This window comes from Callospermophilus lateralis, chromosome 6 (assembly GCF_048772815.1).
Source record: "Callospermophilus lateralis isolate mCalLat2 chromosome 6, mCalLat2.hap1, whole genome shotgun sequence".
Taxonomy (NCBI): Eukaryota; Metazoa; Chordata; class Mammalia; order Rodentia; family Sciuridae; genus Callospermophilus; species Callospermophilus lateralis.
In genome coordinates, this window is record NC_135310.1 from 86,422,374 (window position 1) to 86,438,384 (window position 16,011).

General features: G+C 37.1%; 1 protein-coding gene across 2 annotated transcripts in view; it reads left to right on the plus strand.

The window, feature by feature from the left end:
• Positions 1-10,733, plus strand: part of Col12a1 (collagen type XII alpha 1 chain) — a 106,579-nt gene extending 95,846 nt beyond the window's left edge. For both annotated transcript variants that reach the window (XM_076858491.2, XM_076858492.2), the window contains 7 exons: positions 1,392-1,463; positions 4,478-4,513; positions 4,623-4,689; positions 5,952-6,140; positions 7,054-7,122; positions 8,078-8,248; positions 10,484-10,733. In XM_076858491.2, coding sequence (XP_076714606.1) covers positions 1,392-1,463; positions 4,478-4,513; positions 4,623-4,689; positions 5,952-6,140; positions 7,054-7,122; positions 8,078-8,248; positions 10,484-10,659 — 780 coding nt within the window. In that variant the 3' untranslated portion in view covers positions 10,660-10,733. The remainder of the gene's footprint in view (positions 1-1,391; positions 1,464-4,477; positions 4,514-4,622; positions 4,690-5,951; positions 6,141-7,053; positions 7,123-8,077; positions 8,249-10,483) is intronic.
• Positions 10,734-16,011: the final 5,278 nt, after the last annotated feature.

Genomic DNA, 16,011 nt, shown 5'->3' on the forward strand with positions numbered 1-16,011 from the left:
TAAGATCTGTAGGAAAAATACTGGTGTTAGTGACTTTGAAATTGGTGCTGGTATCCCTGCATCCAGGTGAGATCACAAATTGTTTGAGGGGATGGATATTATCTATGTCTGTATGGCAGGATATGAAAACTTGAGAACATATGTAAAATAATTTTTTTTATTTATGTTTAGTACATATGTTTTCAGGTAAGGAGGATTTAAGTGCATAATAATCATTTAAGTATTTATGACAGAGCTTAAGATTTCCATAATTGATAAAAAATTGTTTTACAAAATCTGGTTAATTCTATTTTAAGGAAATTTGAGGCTTTAGGACATGGTGTATTGACTATTTTATATTTAAATATTTTATAAATATATGTTTAAGATTTCTGGAAGTTGTGTCAAAAGCAACAGGGAGAAACACGGTTTTAGAGGGGTGAAGGATGCTGATGTAATAGAAGAGAATTAAGCAGGGTGTGTTAGCTTTGCATTACTGTGACCTAAATGCCCCACAAGAACAACTTAGAGGAGAAAACGTCTATTTGGGGCTCACAATTTCAGGTCTCAGTCTGTAGATGATGGACTCCATTGTTCTGGTCTGAGATGAGGCAGCGCACCATAGGGGAAGGACCTGGTGAAGAAGTGCTGTTCCTTTCATGGCAGTTAGGAAACAGCGGGAAAGGATCACAGGAGAGATGAACCCAGGACATGCTCCCAGTGACTCACCTCCTCCAGCCACATCCCACCTGCCTACAGTTACCACCCAGTCAGTCCCTTCAAACTAGGGTGGACTGATTAGGTTACAGTTCCCACAACCCAATCATTTCACCTCTGAACTTTCCTGTATTAACACAGGAGTTTTGGGGGACACCTTGTATCCAAACTGTACCACAGGGAAGGGAATGTACTTAAGAAAAAAAAAATGAATTTCTAGTCTGAGTGCAGTTCCCAGTAGGGGAAGGCTGCCCTCATTTTGCTCAGCTTAGCACAAAATTAGACACATATTGATTCTTCCTCAGCCAAAGTTTTCAACCCCTGTCTTTTGGAGGGTCTTCTGGTTTTGTAATAGAAATAAACTAAAAAGTAGGAATTGCTTTCTGCAAGTTCACTTTGGAACAGATTTACTGGGATCATAGTCTATAAATTGTGAAACTGATTACATTATATGTGCATGTGTTTTTCAACTGGCCTCAAGATACATTATAGAATTGTACAATCCACAAATTGAACTGGAATTTTCAAGATTTTTTCCCTTCATGTTACTTTAAAGTTTGGTTTTACCCTCCTTAATGGGTAATTATGTGCTGTTTCTTTTAAAAGCTTTTAAACCTGGCTACAGTGCGTTAGTTTACTGTGGCTGGGATTTTCCCTTTGTCATAACATTCCCTTCCTTGGCCTGTGTGTTGTAGGGAACTCCAGGCTCTCCAGGAGTCACAGGACCAAGTGGGAAACCAGGAAAACCTGGAGACCATGGCAGACCAGTAAGTGGCAGCTCGCATGTCTACCTACCTCCATTTCCCCATGGACATAAATAATGAGAACTGCAAGGCTTTGGCATGTTTAGGTTATCTTTGCTATAAATGTGCTTTTGAAGCATTTGTTGAAACTATGCTAAATCCATGGATTTGACTTGGTACTAGTTCTTAATTTTTTTTCTCTCTGGGTTTCTATAATATTCAGGGATGAAAATTGTGGCCATTGGGTTTCTTTAAAAGGAGAAAGAGATTATGAGCCAAGACACATATTTCTGTACTGTATAAACACTCATAGTTTCAGAGCTGGGTCAGCAAAATGATTCTTTTTATTTAGAAATGGTATGCTGTTGAAGACAGAAAAATACATGATGATGGTGCATGGCGCCTCCATCCTTAGTTGGCGGAATGTTAACCCTTCAGCAGCATTATCCAGCTGTGCCATTTCTTCTTTTCTCTTTCAGTGTGGATGCTAGTATATTAGTTCCAGACTTAAAAGGTTTACTGGCTAGGGTTGTAGCTCAGTGGTAGAATAGCATGTACAAGGCCCTGGGTTCAATTCCCAGCACTATTAAAAAAAAGAAAAAGAAAAAGAAAGGATTTATCAAGTTTGTCATTTACTTTTTAAATTTTATTCTTTCCCAATTTACATCCAATTTAACTTTCTCTTACTCAGAAGTTTTGCTTAAAATAATGGTTGAGATAGTATTGTACATATGAGGTATTTTCAAATTAGTATCTCCAAAAGTGAATTAGAAAATTCTAAATTAGCCATAAGTGTTGGTGATGACTATTGGGCTTCTATCTTCTATATGTTCTACCTTATTTCTATTTTTCTTATGTAAGGATTATTAGTGTAATTGATATATCTAGAAGTCTGAAAGAAATGTCTGCTACATTTACTTGAAATGTGATTGCTAAATACTGACCATAAAGATGACCTCTGCAAATCATATACAATTGGACAACTTCACATTTAAAAAAATCACCTTAGAAGCCAGCCTCAACAACATATGGAGGCTCTAAACAATTTAGTGAGACCTGTCAAAAAAAAAAAAAAAAAAAAGGGAAAAAAAAGGGCTGGGGATGTGGCTCAGTGGTTAAGTTCCCCTGGGTTCAATCCACAGTACCGAACCAAACCAGAGAAAACACAACATTAGAAAAAGTTCAAAATAGCAGAAAAATTTAAAATCCCTATGATTTACAAAAGATCCAAATTTAATAACATTTGTGTTTCCACAAAAATCTAATACTTTTGACAAAAAGATAGCAAAACAAGTTTTTCTTATAATTGCAATTTGGTGTTTTATTTATTTGGACATCATATCTCCTCCCTTCATCTTTCTCATTCTAAGATGGCAAATTTCATCTCCTTTTCTTCTTTATTCTATCTTGTCTTCCTCTGAGATCTGAAACCAAATATAGTAGATGAATGGTTAAAGGTCTTGGCAGAGAGCTTGGCCAGATCACTCTTAGCTTATGTTGTTAGCTATTAAAACTAGTTAATGTCTTCTTGTTACTTCTTGATGTTGTATGATGTTTGTTTCTAGAAACTGCGTGTGGAATATTGCATTCATTTAATTGACATGTATTTCTTTAATTCCTGCAGTGTGCTACCTAGAGTTCTTAGGTCAGGAGATATAGCAGCAAACAAGACAGAGTCCCTGACTATATAGATATTGTAGAGGAGGAGACAGATGAACAACATGTAAATGAATAATATGGTTTCTAGTTGATGGGAAGAGACAAGAACCAAAGCAAGGGTTAGAGAGTGCTTGTGGTAGTGGGAGGTAGACATGGTGTTTTAGACATGGTAGTCAGGGAACCTCTCAGGAGGTGGCATTGGAATGAAGCAAGGGATCAAACTCTCTTATTTATGGGAGAAGGATTTAGACAAACGGAACAGCATGAATGAAATCCATGAGTAAGGTTGAGTCTGGCACATGCAAGAGGTCTGGTTACCCAAAGTAAAGGAGTGAAATAGAGAGGATGAAGGAGAAGGTCAGATAGTTGGTCTCGGATGACCATGTGGTCTATGTAGCCCATGAGAGGGAATTCTTTTATTCCAAATGTGATAGGAAGCTCTTGGAGCCAAAGGAGTGACACATATGATCCAAATTTCCCAAACAAACAAACAAACATCCCTACCCCTCCAACATCATTCTGGCTTCTGGTGTGGAGAAAAGACTGCCAAGGGACAATATGGGAGGAAGGGAGAATAATTAGGAGGATATTGGCAAAGCTAAGGTAAGAATCTTATTTTAGACTACAGTGGTTTCCATGGTGATGGCAAGAAGTGGTTTGGTTTGGGATATTATCCGAACATCCAATTTGCAGCGATTTGTATGTTTCTCCTATGATAGCAGTTGGCAGCCTGGAAATTTGTAACTTGAAAGACGAAAACTTTATGCCTTCTAAGGAAAACTTTCCCCCAAGATTTCTCATAGCCAGTCAGAGGCTGGTGACTGAATAGAGGCAAAGATTCTATGGTTGTGTGTGAATGTGAGACTACCTGGATGGAGTTATTTAATAAGGAAGACACTTGGTTCCTTTTCTACCCAACATATGAATATTCATAAGAAGAAGCTCGAGTTACATATTTAGCTGGGAGGCTGACAAACGCCTACTGGTTCTTTGTGGAACTGAAAGGACATTCCACAATAACCAGCTGAGCCAATCAGCCATGATAATGTTAAGTATGATGGCATAGCACAGGCTTCATGTGTATTTCAGTTCCAAGGCTGCATTATGAATGACATTATAAAATGTCATTTACACTTGGCATAACTTTAACATTGCAAATAAAATATGCATCTGGGCACTGTTTTGGAAAGCATGTGTTTCCAAGAGAGAGAAAATGGTACTCCTTTTTACAGAAAAGAAAAACTTGAGTGATATGGATATGCATGTGATGATGTTAGTTTGCTCATTCATTAGACAATATGACTGAGCTCTCTTTTTACATCACACATCATTTAGACCGTAGTTATAAGTTTCTAATACATGAAATTTCTATATTTTAGGGTCCATCTGGGTTAAAAGGAGAGAAAGGCGATAGGGTATGTATTTCTTAACATTTGGTGCTCATGTTTATTTTCTGTGTTAAACATTGAAGCCTGAAACTCTAGAAATAATATGCTAATGATTCTCTTGATTTCATTAAAAAAGGGAGACATTGCTTCCCAGAACATGATGCGAGCAGTTGCAAGACAAGTCTGTGAACAATTGATAAGTGGTAAAATTTATTTTCTTTTTATTCTGTGAATGATTTAAAAAATTTTTGCAGGAATGCAGAATTTGAGCCATACACTTTCTAAGTGAATGTGTTTCTATTTAATTTTTGATGGGCTCTGGTTTTTACACAGTGTCAGTTTTGTATCTGATTAGATAAACCTAATGAGATTTTAAAGATTGTGATTAAGGTAAAATAGTAACTCAAGACAATATAATAATAGTCTGTTATTTCTATATTCAGTCTGATAACAAAATCATATTTTAAAAGGGCTTTTTAGTTTCCAAGTTAGAATTTTTAGTGAGCTTTATCATGGTATATCCAGAAGCAGCAAAGATTTTAAGTATTAAGACACTGAAAACATTTCAGTTACAACCTTTAAGTTATTCTGTGACGTTAAAGAAGGAGGCCCACTAAGATTAACTGGATCATAGAAAGTCAATTTTGGTGGGAACTTTTTCCTTGCCCCTATTTTTCACAGACTCTATGTCATAAGGCCTATTCAATAATAAAGCTCAGTTTCTGCAGACTGAGTACAAGCTTTAAACTCAGGGTTCCACCTTTGGGAGGTTTTATGGTGTTTCTTGAAAGTGTGGTCCTGAGGACACTGACCTTAAAATCACTTATGTTGTTTGTTAGAAATGATAGCTTCTGGGCCGTGGCATAAACCTAGTCAATCATTATCTGGAGATGAGGCCCAGAGATGTCTATTTTTCAGGGTCTTGCTAAGTTGCTTTGGGTCTTGCTAAATTGCTGAGGCTGGCCTTGAAATTGCAATCCTCCTGTCTCAGCCTCTTGAGTCACTGGGATTGCAGGCATGTGACACCATTCCCAGTGATATATCTTACAGGCGATTCTAATATGCACCCAAACCTGATTATCATTGCCTTAGATTCATACAAATATGGTATAATTTCTTAATTTGAAAAATATTCTATTTTGAGTGACATCAGATGGAGCATCTCAAGTCTTTATTTCAGAGCCATGTTAATCTTTAAGGTCTCTTTTATATTTATAGTAATGCTTGCAGTTTATAGGTCAGCTTCTTTGGAAATGATTACTTATCACGGATCATTTTGTATTGGGTGACTAGCATATCTAGTTTTATTTTTGGAATTTTAATTAGAATGTTTCCTGGAGGGAAGAGGTATGGAGATGGATTTTACTAGACACAAAGAGAGAACAACTTCACTTTCTCACCCCTCCTTGGAGACAGGGACCAGTGCATTGGATTTCTTACTAATAAGCCTAAATTCTCTTTGCAGGCCAAATGAGCAGATTCAACCAGATGCTGAATCAGATTCCAAATGATTACCACTCTAATCGCAACCAGCCAGGTCCACCAGGTCCCCCAGGTCCTCCTGGCAGTGCTGGAGCCCGAGGAGAACCAGGGCCCGGAGGGCGACCTGGCTTCCCAGGAACACCAGGGATGCAAGGACCCCCCGGTGAACGAGGTGGGCATTTATGGCTGCTATAGGCAGGACTTTCAAGTATGGGAACTGGGCCAGATTAAAAGCATCTGAAGTTGCCAAGCTACTTTACCTAGTCTTATCAGGACAGTCCTTCCAAAGCCACTGTCCATGAACTGTTTCCCTCTTTAGGCAACGTGCAGGTCATAGAGATCTACATCTTGGAAAAAAGGATGCTTTTGTCAGAAGATCTCAGCAGAGCTATTGTTATTTTCTGATTTTTGCTGTTCTTGTAAAGTGGGAAATTCTGTATCTTGGCAAGCTAAACCAGCAGCAAAATCTTAATAATTGCTGTGACGGTGGCAAGAGCTGAGCAGCAACTGAATGCACTTAAGCAGTCTGATAGCTTTAGATCCAAATTCTTTTTGTTCCTTTATTTAGGGCTTGGCACTGATCTCATATGCTTGTTTGACTTTAATTTCATGGTAGATAAGTGAAATTGAAGGAAAAGAAAAAAACAAGATTTTCTTATTCCAGATGTTTTAGGACTTTTGGATGCCCACATTGGTCAAAAAGTGTAGTTAGTGTTCAAGAGATGACTTACATATAATTTGGATGCCCTGTAGAGCTACTAAAGATTAGATACCTTTAAGATGTTTTTCAACAATTTGTAACTACTTATTCAAAATTTCTGTTCTTAGTTACTATTTAGAAATATATTAGACATGTTTGTTTCCTTCAAATAATTTTCCCCCTGTCTTGTAGCCAGATTTGTTTCTTGGCTATGAATCTGGAATTACCCAAATGTCTAGAAAGAATTTGGCTTGAAGACTGAACTTCTTTGAAAAATTATGTTCTGCTTTCACTAAGGGAATGAATTACTTAAACCAAGTATTATCATGTAAGATGAAAACTCCATGTTTCCATATAATGCTTCCCTTTTCTTATTTTTCCTTAGGATTGCCAGGGGAGAAAGGAGAAAGGGGTATTGGATCTCCAGGACCTCGAGGGCTGCCTGGCCCCCCAGGTAGGTTTGCTAGTATTCAAGTGGGTAAGGATCATAGATGCTAAGAAAGTACCCAGTCCCCAAGGGACCCATGTCACCTCATTAACTTCAGACATGTGTACCACATGATATATCTTTTAGCAAAATATTCAACCTGTATAGCTCCTGTTACAAAAATGAGCAAGTTCTATTAGGCAATTACTATAACTGTAATATTTGAGGGTATGAGTTTTAGTGACACAGAAGGCTACTCTTCTCATTTTTAGGGAATTCCTATTTGTTTTGTTTTCCTTCTCATTCTTTTTAAGGATGTTTACTAGACTGGGAAAAATGTATTTCTTACTAAAAGCCTCGATACATTGTAAAATTTCACGTACAGCTTCTAATACTTTGCAAAAAAAATAACAGTAGTCTGGTTGTTTATGCATTTGGTTTGCTATGTTGAAAATGATTTTTTCTTCATTATAAAATTTGTGAGACCCTTGCAACCAAGGTTAGCTCCATGGCTGAATTTTTACATATATGTTAACCATAACTATCACTTGATCCAGACATAACATTGCTGTCTTCACATAGTCTGGCAGTGTGGAGCAGACACACCAGTGTCTTCATGGTAGTCCGGAGTGGGTGCCAAGTAGAGGTGTTTCCTTCAGGTGTGCTTATCTCTGTGAGAGTGGGAGCAAACCTGAGAACTCACTGATAGCTTTGTTTGGCTGAATTCTTGCTAAATCAGTTTTCCCTTAATGAAATTGTTGAAGTTGTAGATTTCTGGCATTAACTCTTGATGAGTCACTGGCAAGAAAGTTCCACCAAGCTTTGGTTCATATTAGGGGTTTCTTAAGGAAATATTTTCTTACCATGCACTAACAAATAGTCTCAAGTCAGTGGAGGTATAATTTCTTAATTTTTTAGTGATACTTTAAGTATTGCTGACTGCCTCAGGAGGGGAAATATATTTGTTTTAACTCCACCCTAGGTCCACAAGGAGAATCCAGACCTGGTCCACCAGGGTCCACAGGTTCAAGAGGTCCACCTGGTCCCCCAGGTCGTCCTGGAAACTCAGGTATCCGAGGACCCCCAGGTCCTCCTGGATACTGTGATTCATCCCAGTGTGCCAGCATCCCATACAATGGGCAAGGCTATCCAGGTATGTTGTTGCCATTGTAGGAACCCAGTTTTCCTGAAGTGAAGACCCTATATGGAAATGAAGGATTGAAGGAAAGTTGATGTGAGGATTTCTTGAAGATATCAACTCTTTCAGTTCTGTATTTTGATTAAGAATAGAACTGTCTTCTAAAGCCTAAAACATCTTACTGTTAGACTTCAAATAATGATTTTCTCCTTCTATATTTCTATGTTTACCAAATCACATCATAAACCTCTCCTTATCTCTTATGGGAGTTTGAAGAATGTTAATTGACCAATTGACTTTTTTTTTTTTTTTTAAATATAAAGGATTTGTTGAATACAATAGTAGAATCCCAAGAATGTATATAAAATTTGTTGTGGGAGTCTAAATTTGTAGGCAAACTATTTGGTAATATAGTGCAGACAAGGGAAAATAATTCTTTATCCCACATTGTCTATGGAATTAATACTTAATAAAAATCTGGGACTGATTTTTTGAAAAAGGATTGTTTGAAATTCTAGTGTTTGACAGGTATAAGAGGGCAGAAGTCTCTATGACTGACTTTGGAGAAAATGAGGACTGGGAGATAGGCTGATCTGGATACAAGATAGTTATGCAGTGGTCAACAGTGACTTTTTCATTAGTGCACTCTTGAGCATCTTGCAAGTTTTAAAAATGATACTGCTGTTTGATATGGTTTGCTACTAGCAAATAGTGCATGAGTAGTTGAATATCTAAATATCTATATATCTATATATTTATGTGCATAATTACATGTAACTGGAAGTAAGAGTGAATAATGTATATTTCTCATGCAACGTATTTACAAAATTACAATTTATTTTTTTATAAAATAAATTTAAATTACCAGTGCCTATGGCATGTGTGATGACAGAATATATGGATATATATATATATGTATATTTTAACCATACATACTTAGATGGATGTTTATATATATATTTTTGCATAGTAATTCAACTTTTAAAAACTATCATCTTTGACCTGTTTCAGGTTCCGGCTAACAAATTTTCTAAGTCGCCAGTGCTGCTTACAGTTTGAATACATGAAAATCCTGTTTCTGAGATGTTTGCGCACGTGCTTATTAGAAAATGAGTCTGTATGGAAATCTCACCACAGATATGGTTAACGAACTGGGTAGACATCATAAAGGAGGGTGGAGACTCTTTATACTAACTTGAATGAGACAAAAGCAGTGGTGTCAGCCTGATGCATTTCAGTAATAATGTAGAAAAATATTTTTTTAAAAAACTTCAAACACACAGCCATGAAGAGCATCAGTTTTGAAAGAGATGCCTGATAAAACTACTAACCAGCGAAGACTATGCCATTTTAGGAAAAACAATTAACCTGGTTAAAGAGAAAAGTCTTTTGTAAATAATAAACTAATTGTGGCTTGTAAATGATTTGTATGTAATCCTGTCCACTAAAATTACTTAACAATTCTACAAAAGCTTCTGCATCAAAGCCTGCTGCTTGCTCTATGCCGGAATAACACCGAATGGAATCTCCTCATCTCTTGCTTGTTAGCAATGTGTCTGATTCAGGGCATGTGACCCTTTTAGTGTGGTTTTTTTTTTTTTTTTTTTTTTTTTTTTTGTACTGTGTACTCTCATTTGGGTTTTGTAACTGCAATTTTCAAACCAAAGTTTAAAGTCACCTATTTTTTTTTCCTGTTTTGTTGTAGTCACTGGTGTTTCTTACCCACTAGCTATAACTGAGTCTGTGTGAGGGACAGACACAGGAAATGTCATGTACTGTATATTACCTGGTGATAGTTGATTTTCACCTCCAGAGTTCAGTTTCTAGGAGTCAATAAAACTTATCTTCACCTCCTCACTTTTCCAAGTTGTTCTTTGACTTGAGGAGTTTGAAGTTGGGGATTTGCGAAAATCCTACCTACTTATTGTGTTTACAATTCTTTGGCCCAGTCTCTGGTCCTTCCCAGGTATTTGTGCAATGATTGTATTTACTGCTGGATCTCTGAAGGTTTTTTTTTTTTTTTTCCTTAAAGTGCCATTTCATTATTTGATCACCAAATTCTCTTTGCCAATGGAAGTAATCAGAGCATTGTAATTTATCTATTTATGGTGTTGAGGTTAAGACTGGAGTGCCATCACTGCTGGTGATGATTTAGCTTTTGCTGTGTGTGTGTGTGTGTGTGTGTGTGTGTGTGTGTGTGTGTGTGTGTGCCTTCCGATCATGCCATAACTGTGATGTTGAATCGGACAGAGCCCTACGTGCCCGAAGGCGGGGCCTACCTGCCTGAGCGCGAGCCCTTCATCGTGCCGGTGGAGCCTGAGAGAACCGCGGAATACGAAGACGACTACGGCGCCGACGACCCTGCGGGGGAGCAACCTCAGCACGCGCGTTGGCGGCGTGCTGCGCTGCGGGGCCCGGGGCAGTGAACCTGAGACGGCGCGCCGCCTGCTAGGCAGGGGGGGAGGTGTTGGGATTCTCATTTACAGGTCAGATAGAGCAATGTATGTCTTCTGTGATGTTTTCTCCGGCGTTGCTTCATCCACGAGTAACCTTTCTGACTGTAGAGAACCTTGTTTCTGCAGGAAGCTTATCTTGCAACACTCAATTCTGCAGGCATCTATGCCCTTGCCCTTAAAATGCTTGCAAAATGCCTTGTTCACCAAAGCTGCGAGGAGAGAACGAGCCCTGCGCGGGCAGCCTCAGTGAAACTCTTTGATTAAGCAGTAAATCTGGAACCCTGAGCTACTGTGTATTTAGAGAGGGCAGTTTAGCTTTCCCAATACTTATCTGCAATTTAATTACACCACGATTCAAGAAATTCCCCTCCTAAAATCAGAAAAGAGTGAAAGTTGAGCTCCATTTAAATTTTTGGTCTTCTTCTTCTATCTTCTGTTATACGTTAGGGCACAGAATGCTCTTACACATCTCCTTTATAAAGCAACCACAGATCTTAAGTTCCATAACTGAAGCTATTGTATCAACTGGATACAGTTCCATATTGCCGTAAACTTCCCTGTTTTAGACACACTAACATTTATGCCAAATTGCAGATTATTCTGCAGATATGGAATTGCATGTTTGTGTTGTATATTTAGTATGAACTTTTTTTCAGAACATAATGTTTCTTAGTTATCAAAAGCAGTTGGAAAATGTTTGCAAGACTATGAACATAGAATTGCTGCTTTTATATTTTAACTGCAGATTGTGAATTTCACTGCCTTATATTATTTATTTCTGAAACAAAAGAGGCATTTTTCAATAAAACTACTGAAAATTTCACATGGTATGTTTTTTTTTTTTTTTTCTTTGAAGAGCTTTTGGACCACTTAGGCAGTTGTTACAACAAACAAACTCATGTCCTTGGATACACACTGTTACAAATCTTGCTAATACTATTAAATTATGCTAAATAACTTTAGATTTTTAATGATATGGTGAAGTCATAGAAACAGAGTGGTGAGAACCTTAAAAAGCCCAGCAGATTCCAAAGGCTTTATTAGGAATGTGTGGGTTGGTGGAAAACAACTAAGTATCCTAGGAGACCCCAAACAACCAAATAATCTCTAACATCCCACATGATTTTGCATGCATTTAATTACTTTCCTATACTATGCTTTGCCCAATCACAAATTTAGTTGCAAAAAGGGAAATTCCTTAATGGAAAATTTTATAGTTAGTGATGTATTTCTTTTCCACTTACAAATGTTATGCAACCATTTTCAGTATCATAGAAAACAATGTAAATGTTGGCTTGAAAAACATCAGTTGAAGAAGGAATAGAAAGTTTTCCACAAAACAAAACATCTGAATTAAGTATTTCCTGGAGTCCAATATCAAAAGGAAGAGATGATACATGAGTGTATTACATTTAGGAAGTTTCAAGCACATCAGTAAACTTATAGCATTCACCTGCAATTCTCAACATGTTCACTTTTACAACTAGAAGAGACCACTGAGATTATCCCAGTCCAACTCTTTGACCTGCATATACTAAGAAACATACTAATTAGTATCCGAATAAGACTGAGACTCAACCCCTTGTGGTTCTTAATCTAGTTTATCACCTGATGTTCTTCAGCTCCCACTCCTGAACAGTTACTCTCTGGATAGGAGTTTTCAAATTTCAAAGGTCTCTCAATTTATTTTATTAGCTCCTGATTCACTTGGTTTTCTGATGTTCCTTGCTGAAGAGCCCCTGTATGAGAAGCCTGAAAATGGTTCTTTATGCCATTCACTCATGAGTTCCCAGAGAGTCTAGTGGATTTTGAGGCACTGGCTAGAAGGGGTTTGATTGGCAGCTCACTTCTTCCCTACCTTCAAGCTGGTGCTGGGAGAGGGAAATGGAGGCTAGGACATTCCTAACCAGGGGCTAAGCAAGAAATAACTAAGGTGCATTTTTAAAATTTATTTATTGGTTCTAATTTGTTACACATGACAGCAGAATGAATTTCAATTCATAGTACACATATGGAGCACATTTTTTCAAGTCTCTGGTTGTACACAAAGTAGAGTCACACCATTTGTGTATTCATACATGTACTTGGGATAATGATGTCCATCTCATCCCACTATCTTTCCTACCCCCATAGCCCCTCCTTTCTCTTCCCTCCCCTTTACCCTATCTAAAGTTCCTCCATTCCTCCATGCTCTGCCCTCCACCCCCATTATGAATCAGCATTTGGCCTTTGGGTTTTTGGGATTGGCTTACTTCATTTAGCATTATATTCTCCAATTTCATCCATTTACCTGCAAAGGCCATGATTTTACTCTCTTTTAATGCTGAGTGCCGCAGTCCAGCTGCAGCAAAATAACGGGGTGGGGGGGGTGGGGGGGTGACGAATCACTTGTGTAGGTTGATACAGCAGGAGTGGAAGCTGTTTATTGTAGGATCTGAGCGATATTTATACATTTTACACAGCTTATTTAATTAGCATAAAATAGATACAGCAGTCAACCAATAAGGAATCTCCACACTTAATGGCTTGCTTTTGTTACTTCACAAACCACTCCCTCTGGCATTTGGCCAGGCACCATGCAGACTTGTTTACAGACTCTAACATTTCTCTGGCAAAATAACAGGTGCCAATCTGACTTGTTTACAGACCTTAACAGCTGAGTAATATTCCATTGTGTATATATACACCACAATTTCTTTATCCATTCATCTATTGAAGGATATCTAGGTTGGTTCCACAATTTAGCTATTGTGAATTGTGCTGCTATAAATATTGGTGTGGTTATATCAATGTAGTATGCTGGTTTTAAGTTCTTTGGGTATAAACCAAGGAGTGGAATAGCTGGATCAAATGGTGGTTCCATTCCAAGTTTTCCAAGAAATCTTCATACTGCTCTTCAGATTGGTTGCACCAATTTGCAGTCCCACCAGCAGTGTACAAATGTGCCTTTTCCCCTACATCCTTGCCAATACTGATTGTTGTTTGTATCCTTGATAACTGCCATTCTGACTGGAGTGAGATAAAATATTTTAGTTTTGCATTTCTCTAATTGCTAGAGATGTTGAATATTTTTTCATATATTTGTTGATTGATTGTATATCATCTTCTGAAAAGTGTTCAGTTCCGTAGCCCATTTATTGATTGGGTTACTTGTTTTTTTGGTGTCAAGTTTTTTGAGTTCTTTATATATCCTAGAGATTAGTGCTCTATCTAATGTGCATGTGGTAAAAATTTGTTCTCTCTTCACCTCACTGATTGTTTCTTTTGTGAAGAACAAGCTTTTCAGTTTGAATTTATTTCATTTATTTATTTTTGATTTTATTTCTTGCACTATGGGAGTCTCATTAAGGAAGGCGGACCTAATCTGACATGATGAAGATTTAGCCTAGTTTTCCTTCTATTAGGTGCAGGGTCTCTGGTCTAATTCCTAGGTCTTTGATCCACATTAGGAGTTGAGTTTTGTTCATGGCAAGAGATGGGGGTTTAATTTCATCTTGCTGCATATGGATTTCCAGTTTTCCCAGAACCATTTGTTGAAGAGGCTATTTTTTTTTCATTATATGTTTTTGGTGCCTTTGTCTACTACGAGATAACTGTATTTATGTGGATTTGTCTCTGTGACCTCTGTGACCATAGGTCTAACAGGTCTATTTGGTGCCAATAAAATGTTATTTTTGTTACTATTGCTCTGTAGTATAGTTTAAGGTCTGGTTTAGTGATGTTACCTGCTTTACTCTTCTTGCTAAGGATTGCTTTAGCTATTCTGGGTCTCTTATTTTTCCAGGCGAATTTCATGATTGATTGCTTTTTCTATTTCTATGAGGAATGCCACTGGGATTTTGGTTGGAATTTCATTAAGTCTGTATAGTACTTTTGGTAGTATGGTCATTTTGACAATATTAGTTCTGCCTATCCAAGAACAAGGGAGATCTTTCCCATTTTCTAAGGTCTTCTTTAATTTCTTCCTTTAGCATTTTGTAATTGTCATTGTAGAGGTCTTTCACCTCTTTCGTTAAGTCAGTTCCCAACTATTTTATTTTATTTTTTTGAGGCTGTTGTAAATGGGGGTATAGTTTCTTTTTCAGAGGATTTGTCACTGATGTATAGAAATGCCTTTGATATATGGGTGTTAATTTTATATCCCGCTACTTTGCTGATTTCATTTATTAGTTCTATAAGTTTTCTGGTGGAATTTTTGGGGTCTTCTAAGTATAGAATCATGTAGCTGCCAAATAGTGATATTTTGAGTTTTTCTTTTCCTCTCCCTATTCCTTTAATTTCTTTTATCTGTCTAATTGCTCTGGCTAGAGTTTCAAGACCTACATTAAATAGAAGTGGTGAAAGAGGACATCCCTTCTTGTTCCAGTTTTTAGAGGGAATGCTTTCAATTTTTTTCCACTTAGAATGATGTTGGCCTTGGGTTTAGCAGAAACATCCTTTAAAATGTTGAGATATGTTTCTATTATCCCTAGTTTTTCTAGTGTTTTGAACATTAAGGAGTGCTGTATTTTGTAGAATGCTTTTTCTGCATCTATTGAGATGATCATATGATTCTTTAAGTCTATTGATATGATGAATTACATTTATTGATTTTTGAATGTTGAACCAATCTTGCATCCTTGGGCTGAACCCCACTTGATTGGGATGCACTATATTTTTAAGATGTTTTTGTATTTGATTTGCCAGAATTTTATTGAGAAGTTTTGCATCTATGTTCATTAGAGATATTGGTCTGAAGTTTTCTTTCTTTGATATGTCTTTGTCTGGTTTTGGAATCCGGGTGATATTGACCTCATAGAATGAGTTTGGAAGTGTTCCCTCTTTTTCTATTCCATGGAATATTTTGAGGAGCATTGATGTTAGTTCTTCTTTGAAGGTCTTGTAAACCTCAGCTGTGTATCCATCTGGTCCTGGGCTTTTCTTAGTTGGTAGGCTTCTGATGGCACCTTCTATTTCATTGCTTGAAATTGATCTGTTTAACTGTGTATATTATCGTGATTCAGTTTTGGCAAATCATATGACTCTAGAAATTTGTTGATTCCTTCGATATTTTTTTTAATTGGAATACAAATTTTTAAAATAATTTCTAATTATCTTCTGTATTTCTGTAGTGTCTGTCGTGATACTTCCTTTTTCATCGCAGATGTTAGTAAATTGAGCTTTCTCTCTCCTTCTCTCCATTAGCATGGCTAATGGTTTATTAATTTTATCTATTTTTTCAAAGAACCAACTTTTTGTTTTGTCAATTTTTTCAATTATTTCTTTTGTATCAATTTCATTGATTTTAGCTTGATTTAAATTATTTCCTGTCTTCTACTGCTT